Genomic DNA, 19617 nt, shown 5'->3' on the forward strand with positions numbered 1-19617 from the left:
ATAATAATAATAATAATAATAATAATACTTAAACCCTTAAAATCGATTAATTTGAACAGAAACATAAAAACAACCGTGCTTCTATATGAATTATCATTGTTTCAAGGTTGATTATTGTTCCAAAATGAGTAAATAATTGCAGTCCTACCAGGAAGAAGACAGATCTTGATCGTCTGTGTGTCGGACTTCAGGCCAGGCAGGGTCACGTTCAGGGCATACGTCTGCAAAATAAGGAGAAGCAGTTGTCGTCTCTTCTCTTGGGGATCAAGCAAATTATTCAAGTCAAATATTGTACTCTTGTCTACAAGGCTGAGAAGAGACTTCTTTTTTTTGTTTGTAAGTGGCAGTCCTGTACTGCATTATGATTTTATGGTATTAGTGACATTTAGGCCAGTGTGCATGAAGATCATTAGTGTAATCATTTTATTTATTTATTACATATTTATTCCTTTCTAATAAATAGGCAAACTAATGTCTTATAATAGGAGGCGTATTGTTTTTCTAACCTTTGATTGTTGGTAATTTAGAACTTTTCCTTTTGCTTTGACCCTTTTGATGGTGCACGTGGTCCCACGGTTGTCCACAGTCTCGTAGCTCATATCCAAGCCCCTAATTAACAATAACGATAATGTTGATGGTTCCAGAGCTAACGCCCACATCTGTCAAATTATTAAGACATGCTAGGCAAATGGTACATCTATACTTAGGCTTTCAAATCAGTTATATAAAGCTGCTGTTGGATAAAACCACATGTCAAGCCATGAGTAGTGACCCACCTGCACTTAAGGACAGGTTTGAGATCAGGAGGAAGCGGCACCGAGTGGTCATAACCATCCGTTATCAGAAGAGGAATGTCGAATGGCACTCCGACATGAAGAGTGGCGCTCACTTCCCCAACAACAAAAGTCTCAGCACAACCCGCTGAGAAGGAAAAACAGTGGACGTGTGAGATTAGGGTATTCGGAAATTATAATAAATACGTCACTTTAAGTGGTTTTAAAGAGGTTTCACTTACCGTTGATGGTGAACTTGAGTATGTAGCTCGGAAGCTCTCGGCCTCCAAAGGCGGTTGCATTAGTTTCGTGCATCTTTGTGTTTAGGGACAGCGTATACTTCCCCCGTTTGGTCAGATTTTCTGCAAAAGATGAGATGTTTGCAAAATTGATGCATGATCCCTTCAGCAGACATGAATCCGGGTATCCAAAAGTTAACCAATGTGGTAGAAAAATAAATTAAGAAATGGTGTAAATCATTAGAACCCTTATTTATTTGTACAACTAAGCAAATAAACAAACTCAATCAAAAGCCTCACAACACAAAGCACTCGACTTCCAGCTGTGAGGATAATTAAATATGCATGCACTTTTTGGCGGGGTATGTGTCTTGTTATCCAATCACCTTTACTACGAATATGCTTGTGAATCATTGTGTCCTTTAAAATCACAGGAGAAGAAAAGTTCTCTTTGTAGAGACAACAGCTTGATTGTGTGCACAGACAAACAGGGTGCTGGGCCACAAGATAGTCGAGAAGGAGCTGTCAGAGGGGGACCAGGATATATAGCTCAAAAGGGGGGGTCTGGTGGACCACAGGACCATAGATAACAAGGTCGTAAAAAGGGAAAGATACATAGCAGAGGGAGGATACTCAAGGGAAAAGGGCAGATGTGTGCGAGGGGAGGATTTAACGGGCAAGAAACAATAGCAGGTCCCTCATGATGTGGCGTAAAGCAGAGGAAGATTGTTGGGAAGGAGGCTGGGGAGCAGAGATTACGGAACCCCGAGGTCTCTAGGGACAATTAAGTCACAGAGCAAATGGTGTGAAGTATGTTGTGGTGGTAGTTCAGCTGATCCTGGGACAACAAGGCTTGCGTGTACTTTGTGAAATGCAAATAAAGCTACTTGGAGTGAAACGATCCGATCTCTATGGTGGTCTGTGAGTGTTTGTTAGTGTTTATTCGTGCATGCGGAGCAGAATTTGCACCGCCCAGACATAAAAGTACAAGAAGAAATACACTTCTTTTGTTAGTTATTCTCGAGAAGACAACTCAGTAGAAGCAAATAAACCAACGTGGACTAAAGACTATTTAATCTCGTTTGTGAGTCCTTGTTACTCCGGTGGTGCCTCACTTTCTGTCAGATAGCAACAGTGATCAATTCAATGGCAAGATATTAATTGTGGAAAGAGCACGATTTAACCACTACAATAATGACAAAAGATAAACAAAAACAAACGTACCAATTTTGTTGAACCAGAAACCCGACTTCCTTGAATGTTGGGCGCTATAACAGAGAATCTCTTGGTCTGCTTTAGGACCTGCACGAGTAAGACAAACATTCACAGGAAGAAACTCTGAGCTCTTGAAATCATTAGGGCTGCAACTAAGGATTGTTTTAGTTATCAATTAATATGTCAATTATTTTCTAGATTAATTCATTAATTGTTTTGTCTATAAAACTTTAGAAAATAAATGGGAAAAAAAACAGTTTCTCAGTCAATGTCTTGTATTCTCAAATGTTCAGTTAAATACAATATATATAAAAAAAGAGAAAAGCAGGGGAAATCTTTGTGTGTGTATATATATATATTTTATATCTAAAAGGTTTTCTATCATATGCTTTAGTAAAAAGTGTGAGGTCATATACAGCACATATAACTAGTTGTCCCGGCCACAAACGGGGTTCAGGGGAAAGCATATTCCAGGAAATGTTGTAAGTTACGAGCCGGTGAACAGGGAACGGCCCCAAAATACGGTGCAGGGCCAGAGAAGAAGAGTTTAATGGAGGGGTTTCACCAGCTGGACTGATAACAGGACGCACAGTCACAGTGACCTGGCACTAGAGAGAGCTGCCAGGTAGAGAGCTGTAGAGGCTAGGGGTCGTAGATCGAGACGCAGGGCTAGGAAGCTGTGTGTTACAAATAAATCTATGGGAATCCAACTTTGATCCAACCTTTCTTGTGTTTTGTGAGTGTCCCGTGGCGCCTCACCAACAGTCAGATAGGATTTCTTACCGTGCTCGACGACTTTGAGCTCAACGATCAGTTTTTTCCCTGCTCCCTGGCTCACTGAGGGCATCATGGATAACAACTCTCTCTTCTTGTTTAGAATTTCGACTTTGATTGGCCCTGCAATGATATGGGAGGGGTGAAAGGACATTTAGAAAACGTTACCCTGTTGTGATTATCAACAATGAGAAGTATGTGAATGTATGTGGTGTGAAAGCCATGCTGCAGCTTACCAAACGGAGTCCCAGCTGGACGAGCAGCATTCTGTGGCCAGGGCTTCCCTTCTGGCCAGTCCACCGTTAGAAGCTCTGGAAGCCTGGAACAAACACATTATTAGTTATAATTAAATAACTGATAAAGTCTCATTGGACTTTTACTACTACGTCAAGTCTGGACAAGGAGATTTAGGTGGAGGGGAATAACAAACAAATTACACATATCTAAAAATGGGTGCTGCAGGGATGTCATATATTTGTTAACTTCCACAAAAAGCCAATGGGATTTTTCCATTTAAACATTTTCTTAAGCACGATAATCTTCACAAATGAACAGCACCTTGACATTTTTTTTTTAATCTCAACTACAATCTCTTGGAGGTTCAACAGCCTATGTTATTTTGTTATAAACAAATTATACTACAGTTGCTTACTTGGCGGCATCATTGTCAATGTAGTTCTTGATGGCTTCATCTGTGGCGTTCTTGTCAATCTTGGAAATAGCTATGGTCTTTATCTTGTCGTGAAATGCTTTGGGTTCCTGGAAACATATTTAATTATCAATATCGGGCTCCATAAAAGTAAACAAAACATCATTCAAAAACAAATAGATTTAGAGAAAAGATTCAACATTGATTTTTCCTGTCACTTAAAATCTTGCACAAGGAGATTTCTCCGCTAGTGCGACCTTCTTTGTTCTTTGTAGTGAGTTGTTTCCTGATGCCAGGATTTCTATGTGTTAGTTTTTGTATTTTTTTTTTAATTACAAAAACAGCACGACAAATGCAATACAAACGTGTGTTCAAGCCAAATAATTCCCTCCTTACCAGAGCCACTTCAACCTCTCCTCCTGTGGCAAAGACGCTGTTGTCGTATTTCCCATGCAGCAAAAAGCGAACCACACGACCATACAGAATGGGCACCGTTTTCATAGACTTCACCTGTATGAAGAAGGTGGCCGGCATCAATGTGGAATACAGAACAATCAGAATATACACTAGGGGAGAGAAAAAGAAAAAAAAAACACTAAAAAGATGCTCACGAATTGGCCTTCTTTGTATATTTTGCCGTCCCATTCGATGGAAGAGAACGTCGCCCAGGGATGCTGCATTTTCTTCGTGGGAATATCCGTCCGTGTTATGGTCTCCGTATAGCCCAGGAACTTCACTTGCTTGTCCCACTTCTCATGGCAGTTTTTCAGCCACTGCGTGAATTCCTTCTGAATGTTTCCTCTTTGATTCTGTGGACGTTCAAATTAACAGTTCAGCAACTACCCGGTGGTTCTTTTAGCTTTTAAATTTAAACAAACGGAACGAAGCTCCATTACAATTCAGATCTCTGACCAGCAGGAAACAGGAAGACAAGACGTTCTACTGCTACAAAAAGGACACGTCTTGAATGCTGTAAGTTGTTCTACACATTAAACAATATGCATTGGTATATATGATCACCTGTGAATTAACGGTGCGTGTGAAGAAGGTGTCCTTCTTGTTCAGTTTGTCCTCCAGGTGCATGAAGCTGAGCTTGGTTATGCTGACCTCGAAGACATCGTTACTGAAAAGCACTCCTGAAATCCGGTTGTAACACTCTGCAAGCTCCTTTGCTCCTTTATTCGGAGAACACCAGTCAAACCTGTCACAAATGAAGAGCAAAAACATAAGAAAAATCCATAGTCTGTGGTCATTCTTTAATAATTTCAGTTGCTTTCATTAAACACAGCTCCTGGAATGATGTCATTAGTTAAGTACTGGACAAATTAAGCTTAGACTTGATGATGAAAAGTTAAATGGAGTTTTATTTCACCCTCTGGGAAACGAGGGTGTCTGTACTTAATGTCATTGCAATCACTCCGAGATATTTCACTCAAAACCATAAATGTGAACCTCATGGTGACGTTAGAGGAAAAGTTTGCATGCATTGTCTTGGAACTATGAAAATCTACAGAAAATGTCATATATCCAAGAGAAATGAAGTCTGGACCAAAGTGGTGGAACAACCAACTGATCGGCGTCGCTACCCGTAAAGCCGCCAGCATAGTTACTAATCTGTCTACCGGCACCTCGAAACCTCACAAATAGACACGTTCTATTTTGTTTGTGTAATTCATACAAAAAAAAAGGTAAATGTGAGAACAACCATCTTCTAGCTCAAATTTAGTGTTGTGACACGAGAGTCTGATCTATTATCAGAGTGTTTGAGCTGTTCCTCTCAATTCTATAACTCTCACATCAAGAGTAGTCAAAATGTATAAACCTTTACAACTGAGGAACTAAGTTACGTCCTATTCTTTTTAACTTAAATTGGAAAGAATGGAAAGGAGGCGTTTACCCTTGCACTTTGGTGTAAGGTATAAGCCGTCCATTCCAGAAACAGTCAAATACCAGCCCCTTCTTTCTTGTCTGATGCCAGGCTCCAGACTCATTGTCGTAACCGTCACCATCATCATCACCATCATCGTCATCTGACAAACAAAAAAGACCAAAATTAGATACGCAGTACAAAAAGAAAATTAAGCATATTAAATATTTCTGAGTTAGAATACCGAGCAGAGCATTGGGGTCTTCTGGGTACGTCTCTTTGTCATAGAGGAAGGGGTGATATCGAATGAGTCCCTCCACCGTGCCGCCGTCTTTAGGGGAGGCCGTGAAGTCAAACGTGTCGACAGCAGCGTTTATGTACAGAGTCTGCATGTCGTCGTCCACTTCCCTCAGATTCAGCGCACAGGGTAACTTGGGAGGCTTCTCGCACAAAGTGATCTGTTTTAAAGAGTCAGGCGATGATATTAGCATTAAACTATTAGCAGGAAAGATGATTAGAAGTCACTCTTGACAAGAAATACACTTTTTTGCAGCCTCACCTGAATGTCAATTTTAGGGAGATGATCAGAGTTTGAAGAGCAGCTACTCGTGTCTTTTCCATTGACTCCATGAATGTAATAGTGATATACGTGACTGAAATATGGACATAACAGAACTTGAAAACGAATCAAAAGTAGACGATTTGGTGTCCGTTCAGACTTTGAGAGTACATTTCGGATGGTGTGCGTGAATGAACTCACGCTAGCTGTCTGGTCCACACTTTAAAATCTTTTTTCAAAAAGGTGATATGCTCAGGGAAGAGTCCCGTGATGACCACGGCTGTGAAGCTTTCCTTCCCATGTTCCTCAGCGATGAGGGAACGGAGGCAGCGCTCGTCTTTTTTCAGATGTGAAGAGTCGCCGGGCTGCAGGAGGAGGATGAGACGTCACACAGAGGACAGATAACAGAGAATAAAAGAGCAGCGCAGAGACCAGAGTCCGTCAGGTTGTGTCTGTCAGATGATAGCACAGGTGGATTATTTAATATTCAAATACTGTGATGTTGTGGTGTATTCGGCCTTGCTTAGAGGCTCGGATTCCAAACCATCGTTCCACATGTGTTAGTCGTTAGTTTCCCCCATCGGAGGAATGCGCTTAGACCCGTTGGAGGGAAGGGTCTGTATTCCTGTGTCTGAAATGTATTTCTTTGGTTAGGGTGTCTCCCTAACCTCCCTGTGTGACGTTATCTCAAGTTTTGGGCATAACATCTTGCCTATATAACTGACCTGCCTCGCACCGGCCAGGAGATCTTCTGAGTGACCGAGAAGTCTCCGGGCGTACTATAGGCGCCCGTCCTGACCTGTGATTCCTGTCTGTAATAAACTTTATTATACCAGAAAGAACATTGTCTGCGGAGATTCCTTCATCATCATTCTTCAACATCACTGTCGCTTGAAGTATACGACAATGTAATTCTGGTAATATTCAGACTTTTTTTTAAACATGTTTCTTGACCGAGAAGAATGTAGGAAATTAAGTGTATGAACAATTCAATTCAGTTTATTTTGTATAGCCCAATATCACAAATTAGTCTCAGAGGGCTTTACAATCTGTACACATACGACATCCCTGTCCCAGGACCTCACATCGGATCAGGAAAAACTCCCCAAAAATAACCTTTCACAGGGAAAAAAAGGGAAGAAACCTTCAGGAGAGCAACAGAGGAGGATCCCTCTCCCCGGATGGACAGAAGCAATAGATGTCAAGTGTACAGAATGAACAGCATTACATAAACACATTACATGAATATGACAATGTATGAATGGAACTCCAATCCATGAAACAGAAGGAGGTAGAGAGGAGCAGGAACAGTGTGTTGAAAATAAGCCCACACCTGTGTAACACAGGGAGCTTAAAATGGTGGAGATCATTTTGTTTTTGAAGTTACATGCAAGCATTTACTTCATCTGAACGGAGGCTTTTAAAAAAACAGAACACTTACCCTCCTGTTTTTAATAACACTGGTGTAAATATCTTCGTTGTCCCTCTCTTTTCTCTCAAACTCCTCTTTTGACAGAATCAGCTCATGAACATCTGGGGAGCCAATTGATTTAGTGATCATCTAAAGAAAAGTTAAACCAATCTATGGTTAGTTTTTGCTCACTCATTCAAATGAGGTCAGTCTGGCGATACAGAACGGGGGTCAACTCAAAGCAATATGACATCATCTGACAAAGTCTTGTGTTGGCCAATCAAATACACATCCCCTGGAATGGGAAATGCAACATTTCTACTGTTAAACTCTGGATTGTTACAACGAAAGATCAAAAAAATGTCACTGTGATAAGTTTCCTTGGTTAAAAGTGTTATAAACCAAAACATAAGATAAAAGAAGAATCCATGGACTACATCAGTATTACTCTTTGTTACCGTTTGTGGTAATGTTTTTATTTTCAGAGAAGGCATACATACCCTGGTCGAGTTTCCGAAGAAGAAAACAGCCACTTTTCCTCCAACTCCAAAGTAGGATACATCACTGTTGAGACTACGACAGACCGGCTCAGGCCGAACATAACTCTCTTCTTTACTGTAGTGAAGAAAAAGAGAAACAGAAAAAAAGAGACGTACAATTAAATTGTAGGCATTTAAAATGAAAAGAGATCACTTTAGAAGGAAACGTTGGACAATCATGGTTGAACTGTAAAGAAGGTAAAGCACACCAACCCTCCAACTGTGACGTTTTTCCTGGAAAATTTAGAGAGTCTGAACACTGCCCAGTTTTTTAATTGTTTCGAGGTCATCCCACACCCGTTATCCAAGATAATGATGGTAGGTTTCGCAAGAGTTTCATCAAACACCTGGACAACAGAGAGAAGGTCAGTCAACATAACAGATCGAAATAAACCGAAGGCACAGACTTTCTAAAAAGGCAACATATATGGTTATAAAATCACATGCAAATGCATAACCAACCATCTGTATCTCTATTGTCCTCATCCCCGTGTTTTTAGATGTGGCCGAAAGAGAATTGTCAATCAGCTCAGCAAGCGCGTACGCTGGAAGTAGATAGTTATGAGTGATGATATGCAGCTAAACGTCTCTGTCCATTTCAAGGATACTACTTATTATACGAGAACTTACCCAATGATTTCTGGCCCTCACTGTTGTAGTACTCGGACTGGCCCCCCTTGATCAACGTATCATAATGAGGCACAAACTTGATGAGCTCCTCCGTAGCCGTTGCCAGAGCTTGGTCCTCCCGTTGCAACATGTGGAGGGTGCGGCCATCCTGAAGCTCCTCTGCAATCAAAACATGAACCATTTTATCTGTCTTGTGTAAACTGGTATAAATACCGACTTATAACATGAACTAATATTTAAAATAGACACATTCGCAACAAACTGATGATGACATGTACAGATCATATGCCATAAAATGGCTTGTTGCTGCAGCTTTCTGGCCTCAACTGGACTAGGAACGGGTACCAAAACCAGATATTAAACAGGCGTCGTTGCTAAATTATTAAAGACCGTAGTATTGATGAGCTCTAATGTTATAAATTCTTTTACCGGTAATATTTAAGATTTTGGCGTAATTAATTTTTTTTACGCTGCAGCATCTCCTCTGCTTACTGTGTCACGGCAGAAAACAAGTTTTACATTTTTTGGTTTACTTTTCACGGCTATAAATGTATCGCAGGGTATTTGTTTACTTTTGCAGGAGTGATTTACTCACCAAATTTGTCAAAATCCAGGACGATTCGGTCCGTTGTTGCAAGCACAAATGTTTCATGTGGACGGATTGAGAATGTCTGTAATAAAATGTCAAAGGTTAGTTTCGGTTCTTTATTACAGCTGAAACAATCAAATAAACAGACTATTTAGAGGCAACTATTGTGTTGATCCATTCATCGTTTCAGTCTCAGAATCTCCATTGTTTATTATTCTACACTATATTGTATAACATTATTGATTTTAGCCAATCACCTCGAACAGCGTCAGTGGCAACTTCCCCAAACAAGACAAGCTCAGAGCCAGACAGGAAGGAAGATGCACCTCCGTGCAGTAGTTAATTAACCTAGTTATTTATCTTTGACAAGATAACAAATTAAAATATTCAGAGTTGAAATGAAGACCATACATTCCAATTCAAGTCTAAATATCAGTAAAAGTTAAGATGGGCTCAAACGTTCTGACCACCTTCCGAAGACAACTCAGTTATTAGTTAGTTAAGTTAAGAAAAGTTAGTTAGCTAGGCTATATCATTACCCGGTGCAGAAGTAGAAGAAAGCCGTTGAAGTCCAAACCCCTTGTTTCCAGCAATGTCCTCGTATATTGCTGTTTGTTTTCGGAGCGGCAGTCGTAAACGTGGATCCTCCTGCGGTCTCTTCCTTCCTCCATGGAGACTGTTTCGGTTTTCAGAGCTAATCGAGAAAACCAGCTCTGAACATATCCCGACTTCGATTAAACAAACGTTGTAGCTAGATGTCACCTTTAAACCAACCGTCGGAGCTGGCTACAAACCACCACCACGGACAGTAAAAGAGGGTCTGGCCCTTTAACTGCTGTGTTCAGGCGCTTTCGTTTCTACGGTAACTCGTTGGGGACACACCCCTTCTATTTCCGTGAAAACGAAACAGCAACAACGCGCTTTAACTTTTGGTAACATTGACTGGCAAGACGAATTGGCTCGAGCACGTTGTTTACGTTGGGTGAGGGGCACGGCTGCTCAATCTAAACGGGAAGCGAGCTAGAATGAACACGCATCCGCTTAAACGCCAGCTAGTTTGAACCGATCGGATCCTCACAATGTCCGCGGTGGTTCGGAACACGGGGGGCTGGGTTTTGGATGCACGCGCACTCATTGATCAGGGGTATTCGCGTTGCATCCGGCTGAGAGATGATAATCAAAAGTCACACTTGAAGTGTCGTTTCAAAAGGCAATGCTTTCAGATGTTACAAAGCCATTATAGTGTGAGGCCCAGTGCTGCTGTGGATGAAGGAAACACGGATATGTTGCATAAAACAGACAAACCATCAAAGGTAAAGGGTTCACAAACATTACTTTACAGCGGCTGGTTATGGGACTGTATTCACATATTCACACACTTTTATGTCATGATAAGTACCGTTACACTTATGTAATGCAACTTAAATTATCTTTATATTCGCTGAGAAAAAAAGTTTACACAAAGCTAAAGCTAGTGGAGTCCTGATTTATGCAGATTTTTTTTTTTTATCTACTATCAACAAAAACTTAGGAGTTATTTATTGACGATTTTTATTTTTAAATTCTCTTAAATCAGAGTTATACTAGCCGCTTATAAAAACAAAAATAGAGAAATCAGAGACACCTTTTGTACAATAATTGAAAAAAAGTTCACTGAGCAAAAATTGTATACAGAAAGAAAAATCTATGACTGAACATCTACTACCTGTGAAATAAAAAAAAATTGTAATTATTTCATGTAAATTTGACTTCCAGAAAAGGAAACGAAGACCCAGTGAACTCAACCAGGGGGAAATTGATTCACAGGCCTTCCACGAGAAGGTAGGTTTAATCTCTTTCTCTTCTAGCTGCATGTTGTCTTTGTAAAGAGTTTTGTGCCGGAGTAGAAATATAAAGTTAGTAGAAAAGTAAGTATCTCAAAACTCTGCTTTAAGTACAGTACTTAAGTAAATGCACTTAATTTCTTTCCACCACTGATGATCCCGTCACATTTTATTTCTCTGGCAAGTATTGTGAAAGGAGTGTTGAGAGATGAATGGCTACATTTATGAAACCCAGATGTCCCTTAGATGAGGCATATGATGAGACTGGAGCCGGGGAGGTCAACACAGAGGTCTCTGGGGACAGAGAGGGAGGGGGGCTCAATTATTGAGAATGTTGTTGCCTCCGGATCGACTCGGGTTGCTTGTAATTTGTGTGTTGCAAATAAAACCTACGTGAAGTGAAGTGGCAACTCTCCCAAGCAGCAGCAGCAGCAGCAGCAACTATACCGTGGCAAGTTCTGGTTGAGCCTACCACCAAAAGGACCACTGCTGCCACTATTTGAGCTCGCTGTTAAAATAGCAAAGACAATTAAGATGAGACTCCGTTTTCAACCATTAAAGACCCATAAGCCAATATTATAGTATAGGTTCAGAAAGAAAACACTCATTTATGAAATAGACAAGCTCAGACAGACAGGAAGGAAGATGCACTTCAGTGCAGTAGTTCATTAACTTAATTATTTCTCTTTGACAAGCGAACAAATTAAGACCATGAATTCCATTTCTAGGTTAAATATTACGTGAAGTGAAGACAATCCAATCTCTCTTGTGTTCTGTGGGTCTTTACTGAGTACTGAGATCCTGTGGCGTCTCATCGGTCGTCAGATAGCAGTTATAAACTTAACGTGATGTGTGCCGATGCAGATCAGGTCTGTTGTCCTTGAGGGAACCAAGTCCCTGGTGGATTCTGCCCGGTCTCTCGGATATCTCAACGGCGTGACCGACACAGTGGACGAGCCCCTTCCCTCTCAGGAGTGCAGCCTCGCTGCTCTTTGTGAAATGGCTAAAGGGCTTCCTCTAGTGGACGACGAGGAGCGGGAGGAGCGTGTGCAGCTCCTTGTTGCTGAAGATGGCCGTACGTCACACGTTGACTTGTTCTCCCGGGTAACGGAGAGCGAGTCGGACTGGGCTACAGTGGTCCCGCTGATGGGAGAGGAGTATGTCATACCACCACACACAGCCTTCCTGCTGTCTGATTTCACCAGAATACAACCGCTGGTCCACTGTGAGTACAATGTTGGGAACTGAGCAATGTGTCGATATTGTGCAGGCCATCCGGAGCAGAGTGGACTGAATGTCTTCTTTCCTATGAGGATTTAAAACAAATTAAACTCATGGAAAAGAAAATGGCCATTGTGGCATAAATATACCCTCTCCCCCTCCCCCCTTACTGAATTTATCACGGTAAATAATTCTAGCATGACTAGCGTGACATACTAGTTTTTTCCCAGTCTGACATTGTTTACCAAAAGCTGCTTATTTCTCACACAGATGGAAGAAGATTTGACTTAATAGTTATGGATCCACCGTGGGAAAACAAATCTGTGAAAAGGAGCCGCAGGTAACTTTGTGTGTGTGTGTGAGAAAATGTAATAATAATAATATCTGTAATTTAATTTACATTGGCAGGATGGGAGCCACTGCCTAAGGCCGCACACGAAAACGTGTGCAAATATAGTCGTGCTTAGCTATAGGATTATTTTAGTTGTTCAATAATGCATTTATCAATACCTTTATGTGGTTTTTGGCAGGATATCGTTGTTGAATTTACAACCCATAACCTTTTAAATCTATTTCCTCAACGAAGGTACAGTTCTTTGCCCTCGTCCCAGCTGAAACGGCTCCCGATCCCAACACTGGCATCCCCAAACTGTTTAGTGGTCACCTGGGTCACCAACCGGCCCAGCCACCTGCGCTTTGTCCGGGAGGAGCTGTATCCACACTGGGGGGTAGACGTTGTGGCCGAATGGTTCTGGGTCAAGGTACACGCACTTTGAACAGATACAGCAATCATGTAGACTTCCTGGTGTGATTCCAGATGTTTGACTCTCCCCACACACACTCAGGTGACCACATCTGGACGGTTTGTGTTTCCACTCGATTCCCACCATAAGAAGCCATATGAGGTGCTGGTGCTGGGCCGATATCGTTCCCCTGCACACGACGCCACAAGGTGCAACATGTCTGACCTCTCTGTGTCCCTCTTCATACTGTTTAAGCTACAACAATTTAATGGAATGTATTTGTTCACTTTCAGCTCTTCAGAGACATCCGAGGTTCCCGTGGAGGACCAGCGTTTGATTGTCAGCGTCCCATCAGCTCTTCACTCCCAGAAGCCCTCGCTCTCAGGTAAATAGAAGAACAGGGGTTAACAGTACTGCTGTATTTGTTCACACCACCAGAGGGCAATGCTGCAACATCAAAGACTGTTAGGTTGCTTTACAGCCCAACATCATACTACAGATACGCTGACATTTAAAATGCATAATTTAGATTTTATTATATGTCAGAGGACAACAACAGTTACGACGCACACAATTATGACTGCAGTGTGTTTTTAATGAGAAATAGACACGTTAATGTGATAAATGCTGGATTTTTCTTAACATTATGTAAGTAGAAATATCACACTTTTTTAAAAATGTTTAACTCAAGGAGAAAAAACCGTCTCAAACGCAACATCATTCATGATGACAGGACGAAGCGAATCCTCAACCCATGACAGGTTTGATTTGTCAGAGTGGGGACTTCTGCTGCTCAGATTTAATCAAATGTGTCCCATCTGCACTGATTGTGGCGTTGCGAGACTTGACTTTCAACATGGCCTCTCGCTACTCAGAATCAATATAGAACCTCGACAATGAATATGCAGGGACGATGAATAAGAGAGGCTTGACGTCATGTCCCTGCCTCTCAGGGGAACGCGATTTATTGTGCAGTATGGAGAGCAAAACACAGCCAGTGTTTGCCGGCGCTCTTTCAGAAGCGGCGAGAAAGCCTCCACCTCCAAGTGGCTGGACATTAATACAATACACTGATCTCAATCCTAATGACGGCGTTCGTTGAGCTGTGGCACCAGAGATATTATGTAGATTAGGATACATGGTCATGGTTTGTTTATTGTGGCTGCTTCATTTGCTGTTGTGGAGGTATTTTCATATTATGAAATACAGACGAGTATTCCGACTGCAGGTCCCGGATGAGCAGCGTCTGTAACTGTGCCGTGCCTCAGTTGCATCAGTTTTAACTCCAGTGAGAGGTGAGAGACAGTGGGTGTGGCTCAGATTTGTGAGTGTAATAATTGTAAATCGTAGCGTGCCATGCAATATCAGAAGGGCTTGACCCAACTGTTGCACAGCCGCCAATGAAAGCGGAACGTTTTATTTATTTAACTATTTCTGACGAGATAATTCAACACCTCGGGAGAATGCAAGGTGGATTTCTCTCCCGCAATAGATTTTGGAACCGCTAGAAATGTCAAAGGTTTCAAAGGAATTTGGCCATAATTAACCTGAGCTTTCTCACTTCCGTCCCTGTAATTCTGCTGCACTTTGTCGAGCACGTTAGATCTGTGGGAGCGAAGCGACAACCCTCAAGCCCTGACCCACTTCTCCTCCCCTCCCAGACGGGGATCCTATCGCTGACATTTTTGGTTGCCATGGAGAGATATGGGGCACCATTACACGACAACACATCCTTGCCAGATGGTCAAGCTGCAGGAAGAAAAAGTGTTTGCACGAGACAAGACGTGTGTTTTTTTAAATTAATTAGGGCTCCCTATAACTTTAGATCTGTTCCTAATATTCATGCCACCAAACTTGTGAAAACAGTCTATTCAAAGAAAGTAAAAGCAAACATTTATCAGATTGATATCAAGCTATAGATTCACAGTTGTTGTTCCAAGTCTTATGAACCCTGATGCCAAAGGGTCCAATTGACTAGTATTTCCGATGGGTGAGATCACTTTGGTCCAGTCGGCTGTGAGGAGCAGCGTCCTCAATACTTTTTAAATGTCTGTGGAAGATGTAATTGGTCCAGTTCACTGCGTGCCATAAAATTGACCTGCAAAACCTTTTTAAATGATGCTAAAATTGGTAGAGTATGCTTGTACTTTTATTATTTGGCCAACTGGCGGCAACAAGCTGTGATCAGAACATTGGCTTATTTGTTATTTTAAAATAAGTTGATTTATTTTTATAATTTGGAAGTTTTCCCAGTTTCGATTTCCCGGTCGCACCGCGGGCGTTGATGAGATATATACTGTATATGAGATACGTTTATATTATTCACATACAAGTGAATGTCTACCAACGTGGTCTCCACCAACTCCTGAGGTAAATATCTGACTCTTTAGCTCCAGTATGTCCACCAGTCTGTCGCTAACGTTTGTTTGTCTGGCATCTGTTGCTGAGCAGGTAGCTTAGATTTTAGAGGGTTTTATTTACTGGAAACAGACCTCAAAAAAGCCTTCAAATGACACTGAGAGCCAGGACGTCAAATTAAAACTCAAAACACAAAGACACACAAAGACACACAGCTGAAGGAAACTGCTGAGAGGTATATAGTGACTTATTTCACACTACACATAGTTATTTAATTGTTTATTAATTTAATTGATATCAATTAGAGGAGCTTTAAAGGCTTAGCTATACCTAAGGCGGATAACCCTGGTGGTACTGGCATCCAGATTCAGATGGACACAACAAGCCCCCGTGGGACTCCACATGTGTGCTCAGGTCATTGAATATATTGATTTAAAAAAACTATTCAAAAAGGGGAGAAGACTAAGATTTTAAGGAAGAAACATTCAAATCTATGGTATCTTCTATCACATCCAACTATGGGCAGAATATCTAAGAACGAATGTGTTACTTGTCTAGAGTTTAGCTAAGAAATGTCTTTCTTTGCTTTTGGCCTCTCGCCGCACAATTTTCACACATTGTCCCTTTTCAGAGTTAAGTTGATAATTGGAGCTTTTATTCCCAGTTCAATTTTGAGAGCTGAGTCACCGGTGGAGGTTGAATTAGTCGGAGAGCTGCATGTTTGGCCTTTTCTCTCTGTGACTTTGTCTCTCTAACGTGCAAAGGAAGAGTGTCCACATTGTGCAGGTCGGATTGGTTCGGGGATCAAGCTTTTGGGCTCATTAACTCCCTGAGTGTTGGCTGAGGCCAGTGTCAGGGTGGTATGAGCATGCACAAGAGCAGACAGAGTAGCGCCGGGGCAGAGGAAGTGAAAACGTGTCTGTCAGGTGTACTGCTCCTGGAATACCATCTCTTCTAGACTCAAGGTCACTGCCACACAGAAAGAGGTGTGCTGTGCTGTGAAGGAGCCGGGCAGAAGCCAGTGCGGTCCTCTGCCTATTACGGAGTAACAAGCAAAGGGCCACCGGAAGCAGTGGAGTAATCTCACAACCTGAATTTTTGTCTTTCATGGGAAACTGCACCGGGAAGCCAGAAAGATCAGCTGCACTGTCGACTCCTTGTCGATTCATTTGAAGTAATTCAAGACATTGTTAAATTGACGAATCATTCAGTCCGTTACCTTTTAAATCCTCCAGGTACACGCAAAAAAAGGGCCCTCCTCAGTCAAAAGCTATTTTTAAGAACAGCATTAATTAAGAAGGCTTTAACCAGAGAGGGCAGTAAAACACAGCTTTTTAGCCTTGAAACAGCAAAGCCAAGGCAGGCTGTTTGTTGGGTCTCATCGGTGAAATATACTGTTGCCATGTGTCGTCTGCAGTTTGCACTTCATAAAGGAATTCTAACGTGACGGGGCACACACACACACAACGCACACAGAGGGAGGGGAACAGAAGGTCAATAAGGACCTTATTGACACCCCAGAGAGAGTTGAACCAGTCACGATGATTCCTCCTCCCTGTTTCGGTCTTTCTGTAGAGGTGTTGAAGCCCCACGTCGGAGCTGGAGCCGAGTGCTTGGAGCTGTTTGCCCGAAGTCTTCAACCCGGATGGACCAGCTGGGGCAACGAAGTGCTCAAATTTCAGCACGTGAGCTATTTCACTTTGACGCCGACAGATGACGGAGCGGATGGAGACGAAGACGAACCCGCGGTCACAACGGGGTTAAGCTCACCTGGAGGATCCTCTCCTCGTGGCCGACCACCAACACCTGGCACATGAGTGTTTCAGTGTGTTTTCAATTAAGATTCAATGCCAGAATACTTCTATACCAGTTCCTTTTGATCTGACTCCTCGTGCATGTGGGACCTTTGATTATTTTTAGGGGCGGGGGGAGGGGGGGGTACATTTTTACAGGATTGATGATGCATTTGAGGGAGATGAAAGTGCATTTCTGTGCAGCTATGTTTTTAACTTCCCACACTGCATTTAGATGAACAACACTCAGGGTTTTTTTTTTTTTTTGGGAGTAATCTTTGGCGCAATGTGCGTCTTAAGGATGATCAAAGTATTTCTATTTTTACTCATTTCGTGCTCTTTTGAACTGAATTTCAAAATGTCTCCCGTTCCGAATGAAAGAGACTGTTTCATATCGAACGCAACGCTGTCCTTCTACAGAACTTTTTTTGTATTAAAGTTTTTTCGCTCGAAGCGCAACGCTGCTGCGTCACGTTAATGGCGTCCAGTTACATAATGTGTCCGTGCATTCGCCTGGTTTCCACTGAAAGACGCACTCTCCCTCGTGTCGGACATCTAACCGTCAGCGGGGCCATTAACCTGCCTTTTCCTCTGGGGTGGGGCCTCTAATGAGTCTGTGGTCTCCAGAGAGAGGAGAGGTGGCTGTCTTAAAAGCAGATGGGAATGAGTTACGACCACAGCGGCATAGTACACATCACAGCTAATGAAGCCAGAGTGTCACTCCAGCAGGGTCGTTTACACATTAGCTTGTCTCAGTCTCTCAACACACACACACACACACACACACACACACACACACAAACAACTATATATCTATTTCTCCTTATCAAAGTTCTTTACAGATTTCCTTCAATTAAACTCAAAACAACAATGACTTAAGTTTCCAAAGCTTTATCCTCCATAATAATAATAATAATGACTATATTTTACTAAATGAACATCAAGCTGTAGAAGACTTTTAACACTGGAGATTGAGACCATAAACTCATGTTTACAATGTTTACTGATGTAATAAATCAAATGAAAAGTAGCGTCATTTTCTCATAGACTTCCAGAGGAGTCGCCCCCCGATGGCTAGTAGAGAGAATGCAAGTTGAAGGAACGTCGAGGTTAACTTGGCCTCAGCCTATAACTTACTCTTTGCTGTGTCGTACTATATTAAAGGTTCACCGTTAAAGTTTCCATTGTATTAAAATATGAAACGTCTTTGGCGAGGTGCAGGTGGAGAGGTGCTCAATCAGATCGCTAAGGACTTCTCGTTATTGTCTGTTTCCACAGAAACAAAAGTCAAATCAAGGAAATTCATTACTCATCCTTGCATATTTCTCAGAATCAGTCCCTTTATGAAACACGCCATAAGTAACGCATACAAAGCTGCCTTTGTTTCCATTGGCTTTCCATTAATGACTTCCCTCCCACTGCTCTTTCAAACCTTGTTTGACTAAGAGTTGCCATGAAGACGTCTGTGTGGCTGCTTCCATTGAAATTCATTGAGATAAAGTACAAAAAAGATGCAACGGAATCGTAACTGTCCACCTGAACTCTGCCGCCTTCACAGCGTCGCTCTCCCAAATATCTGACGCCGTTCTCGCCCTTCTCCTCGCTGGCTTGTTTGTACTCAGTAGCCATCATCTCTGATGACGCAATCACGCTCTAAAAGCCTGCAATACGCTACCGAGTGATGTCACCGCGGTCATCGTCTCTCTTGGAGGCGCCAGTGGATGGAGGGCGTCCTGTCAACATTTTAAGATGAAGCACCACAGTGAAGACCTGGTCGTCCCTTCTTCCTCCAGACCCCCCCAATCATCTCCTTGTGTGAGTTTAGTTTTAAATCACAGCTGTTTGACTTCACTGTCAACCAGCAGCAAGGGCTTCACCTCAAATTGTCAATTAGCTGAGCTACACTTGCTGTTGGCTTCGTGGTGAGGAGACGGAGGACTAAGAGCTACAAAAAACCTGCACAGTTCCACCTAATCAAATGAAAACACTAAAAACATCATTGGATCCGGCTTGAAGGCTGATGGCCTGTAATCGACACTTCCAATTAAATCAATCTGTATGAATAGTTGGTGAATCCGAGGGGTTGTGAGATCGATCATTGATAATGTAGGAAAGAAGAAAATTCATTCATATATTTGTATTCAATTGTTGGACTTTTCTCTAATCTTGGCTTCTTTGTCTTAATCTGAAAAATAACTTTAATGTCAAACACATGTAGTGGAGTGCAATATTTCCTTCTGAAATGTTGCAGGCTATTATTATAAAGTAGCATAGTTGCATAAGTGCTACTTCATCAAGTAGTAATTGACTTTGACATGTCAAATTGGTGGATTGGGTTTGAGTCGTGTAAAGAAAAAGACGTGAGTCAGCGTTTCAGGACGCCTGAGAGACAGAACGTGTCACGTCTTCTTCAAGAGAGAAGGATTGCCAATGG

General features: G+C 42.0%; 2 protein-coding genes across 3 annotated transcripts in view; one reads left to right on the plus strand and one right to left on the minus strand.

Annotated features, from left to right (window-relative positions):
- The window catches only part of smchd1 (structural maintenance of chromosomes flexible hinge domain containing 1), a 25100-nt gene extending 14781 nt beyond the window's left edge, over window positions 1–10319 (minus strand). The window contains exons 1-22 of one of the 2 annotated variants that reach the window (XM_034560503.1): window positions 9785–10319; window positions 9252–9327; window positions 8657–8815; window positions 8489–8571; window positions 8240–8373; window positions 7988–8102; window positions 7518–7637; window positions 6278–6441; window positions 6077–6170; window positions 5762–5975; window positions 5548–5680; window positions 4671–4851; window positions 4262–4459; window positions 4047–4160; window positions 3654–3760; window positions 3238–3320; window positions 3011–3124; window positions 2237–2314; window positions 1016–1135; window positions 777–921; window positions 507–609; window positions 149–221 (exon numbers count right to left, since the gene is read on the minus strand). In XM_034560503.1, coding sequence (XP_034416394.1) covers window positions 149–221; window positions 507–609; window positions 777–921; window positions 1016–1135; window positions 2237–2314; window positions 3011–3124; window positions 3238–3320; window positions 3654–3760; window positions 4047–4160; window positions 4262–4459; window positions 4671–4851; window positions 5548–5680; window positions 5762–5975; window positions 6077–6170; window positions 6278–6441; window positions 7518–7637; window positions 7988–8102; window positions 8240–8373; window positions 8489–8571; window positions 8657–8815; window positions 9252–9327; window positions 9785–9916 — 2740 coding nt within the window. In that variant the 5' untranslated portion in view covers window positions 9917–10319. The remainder of the gene's footprint in view (window positions 1–148; window positions 222–506; window positions 610–776; window positions 922–1015; window positions 1136–2236; window positions 2315–3010; window positions 3125–3237; window positions 3321–3653; window positions 3761–4046; window positions 4161–4261; window positions 4460–4670; window positions 4852–5547; window positions 5681–5761; window positions 5976–6076; window positions 6171–6277; window positions 6442–7517; window positions 7638–7987; window positions 8103–8239; window positions 8374–8488; window positions 8572–8656; window positions 8816–9251; window positions 9328–9784) is intronic. The other variant, XM_034560504.1, reaches the window with a different exon arrangement.
- Window positions 10123–17661, plus strand: mettl4 (methyltransferase like 4). Its single transcript, XM_034560508.1, has 8 exons — window positions 10123–10558; window positions 11001–11066; window positions 11933–12293; window positions 12560–12629; window positions 12876–13050; window positions 13135–13241; window positions 13326–13417; window positions 16966–17661. Exons 1-8 carry the CDS (start codon window positions 10325–10327, stop codon window positions 17205–17207), a joined length of 1347 nt encoding a protein of 448 aa, XP_034416399.1. The 5' UTR covers window positions 10123–10324; the 3' UTR covers window positions 17208–17661.
- The last annotated feature ends 1956 nt before the right edge of the window (window positions 17662–19617 follow it).

This window comes from Cyclopterus lumpus, chromosome 20 (assembly GCF_009769545.1).
Source record: "Cyclopterus lumpus isolate fCycLum1 chromosome 20, fCycLum1.pri, whole genome shotgun sequence".
In the NCBI taxonomy this organism is placed as follows: domain Eukaryota; kingdom Metazoa; phylum Chordata; class Actinopteri; order Perciformes; family Cyclopteridae; genus Cyclopterus; species Cyclopterus lumpus.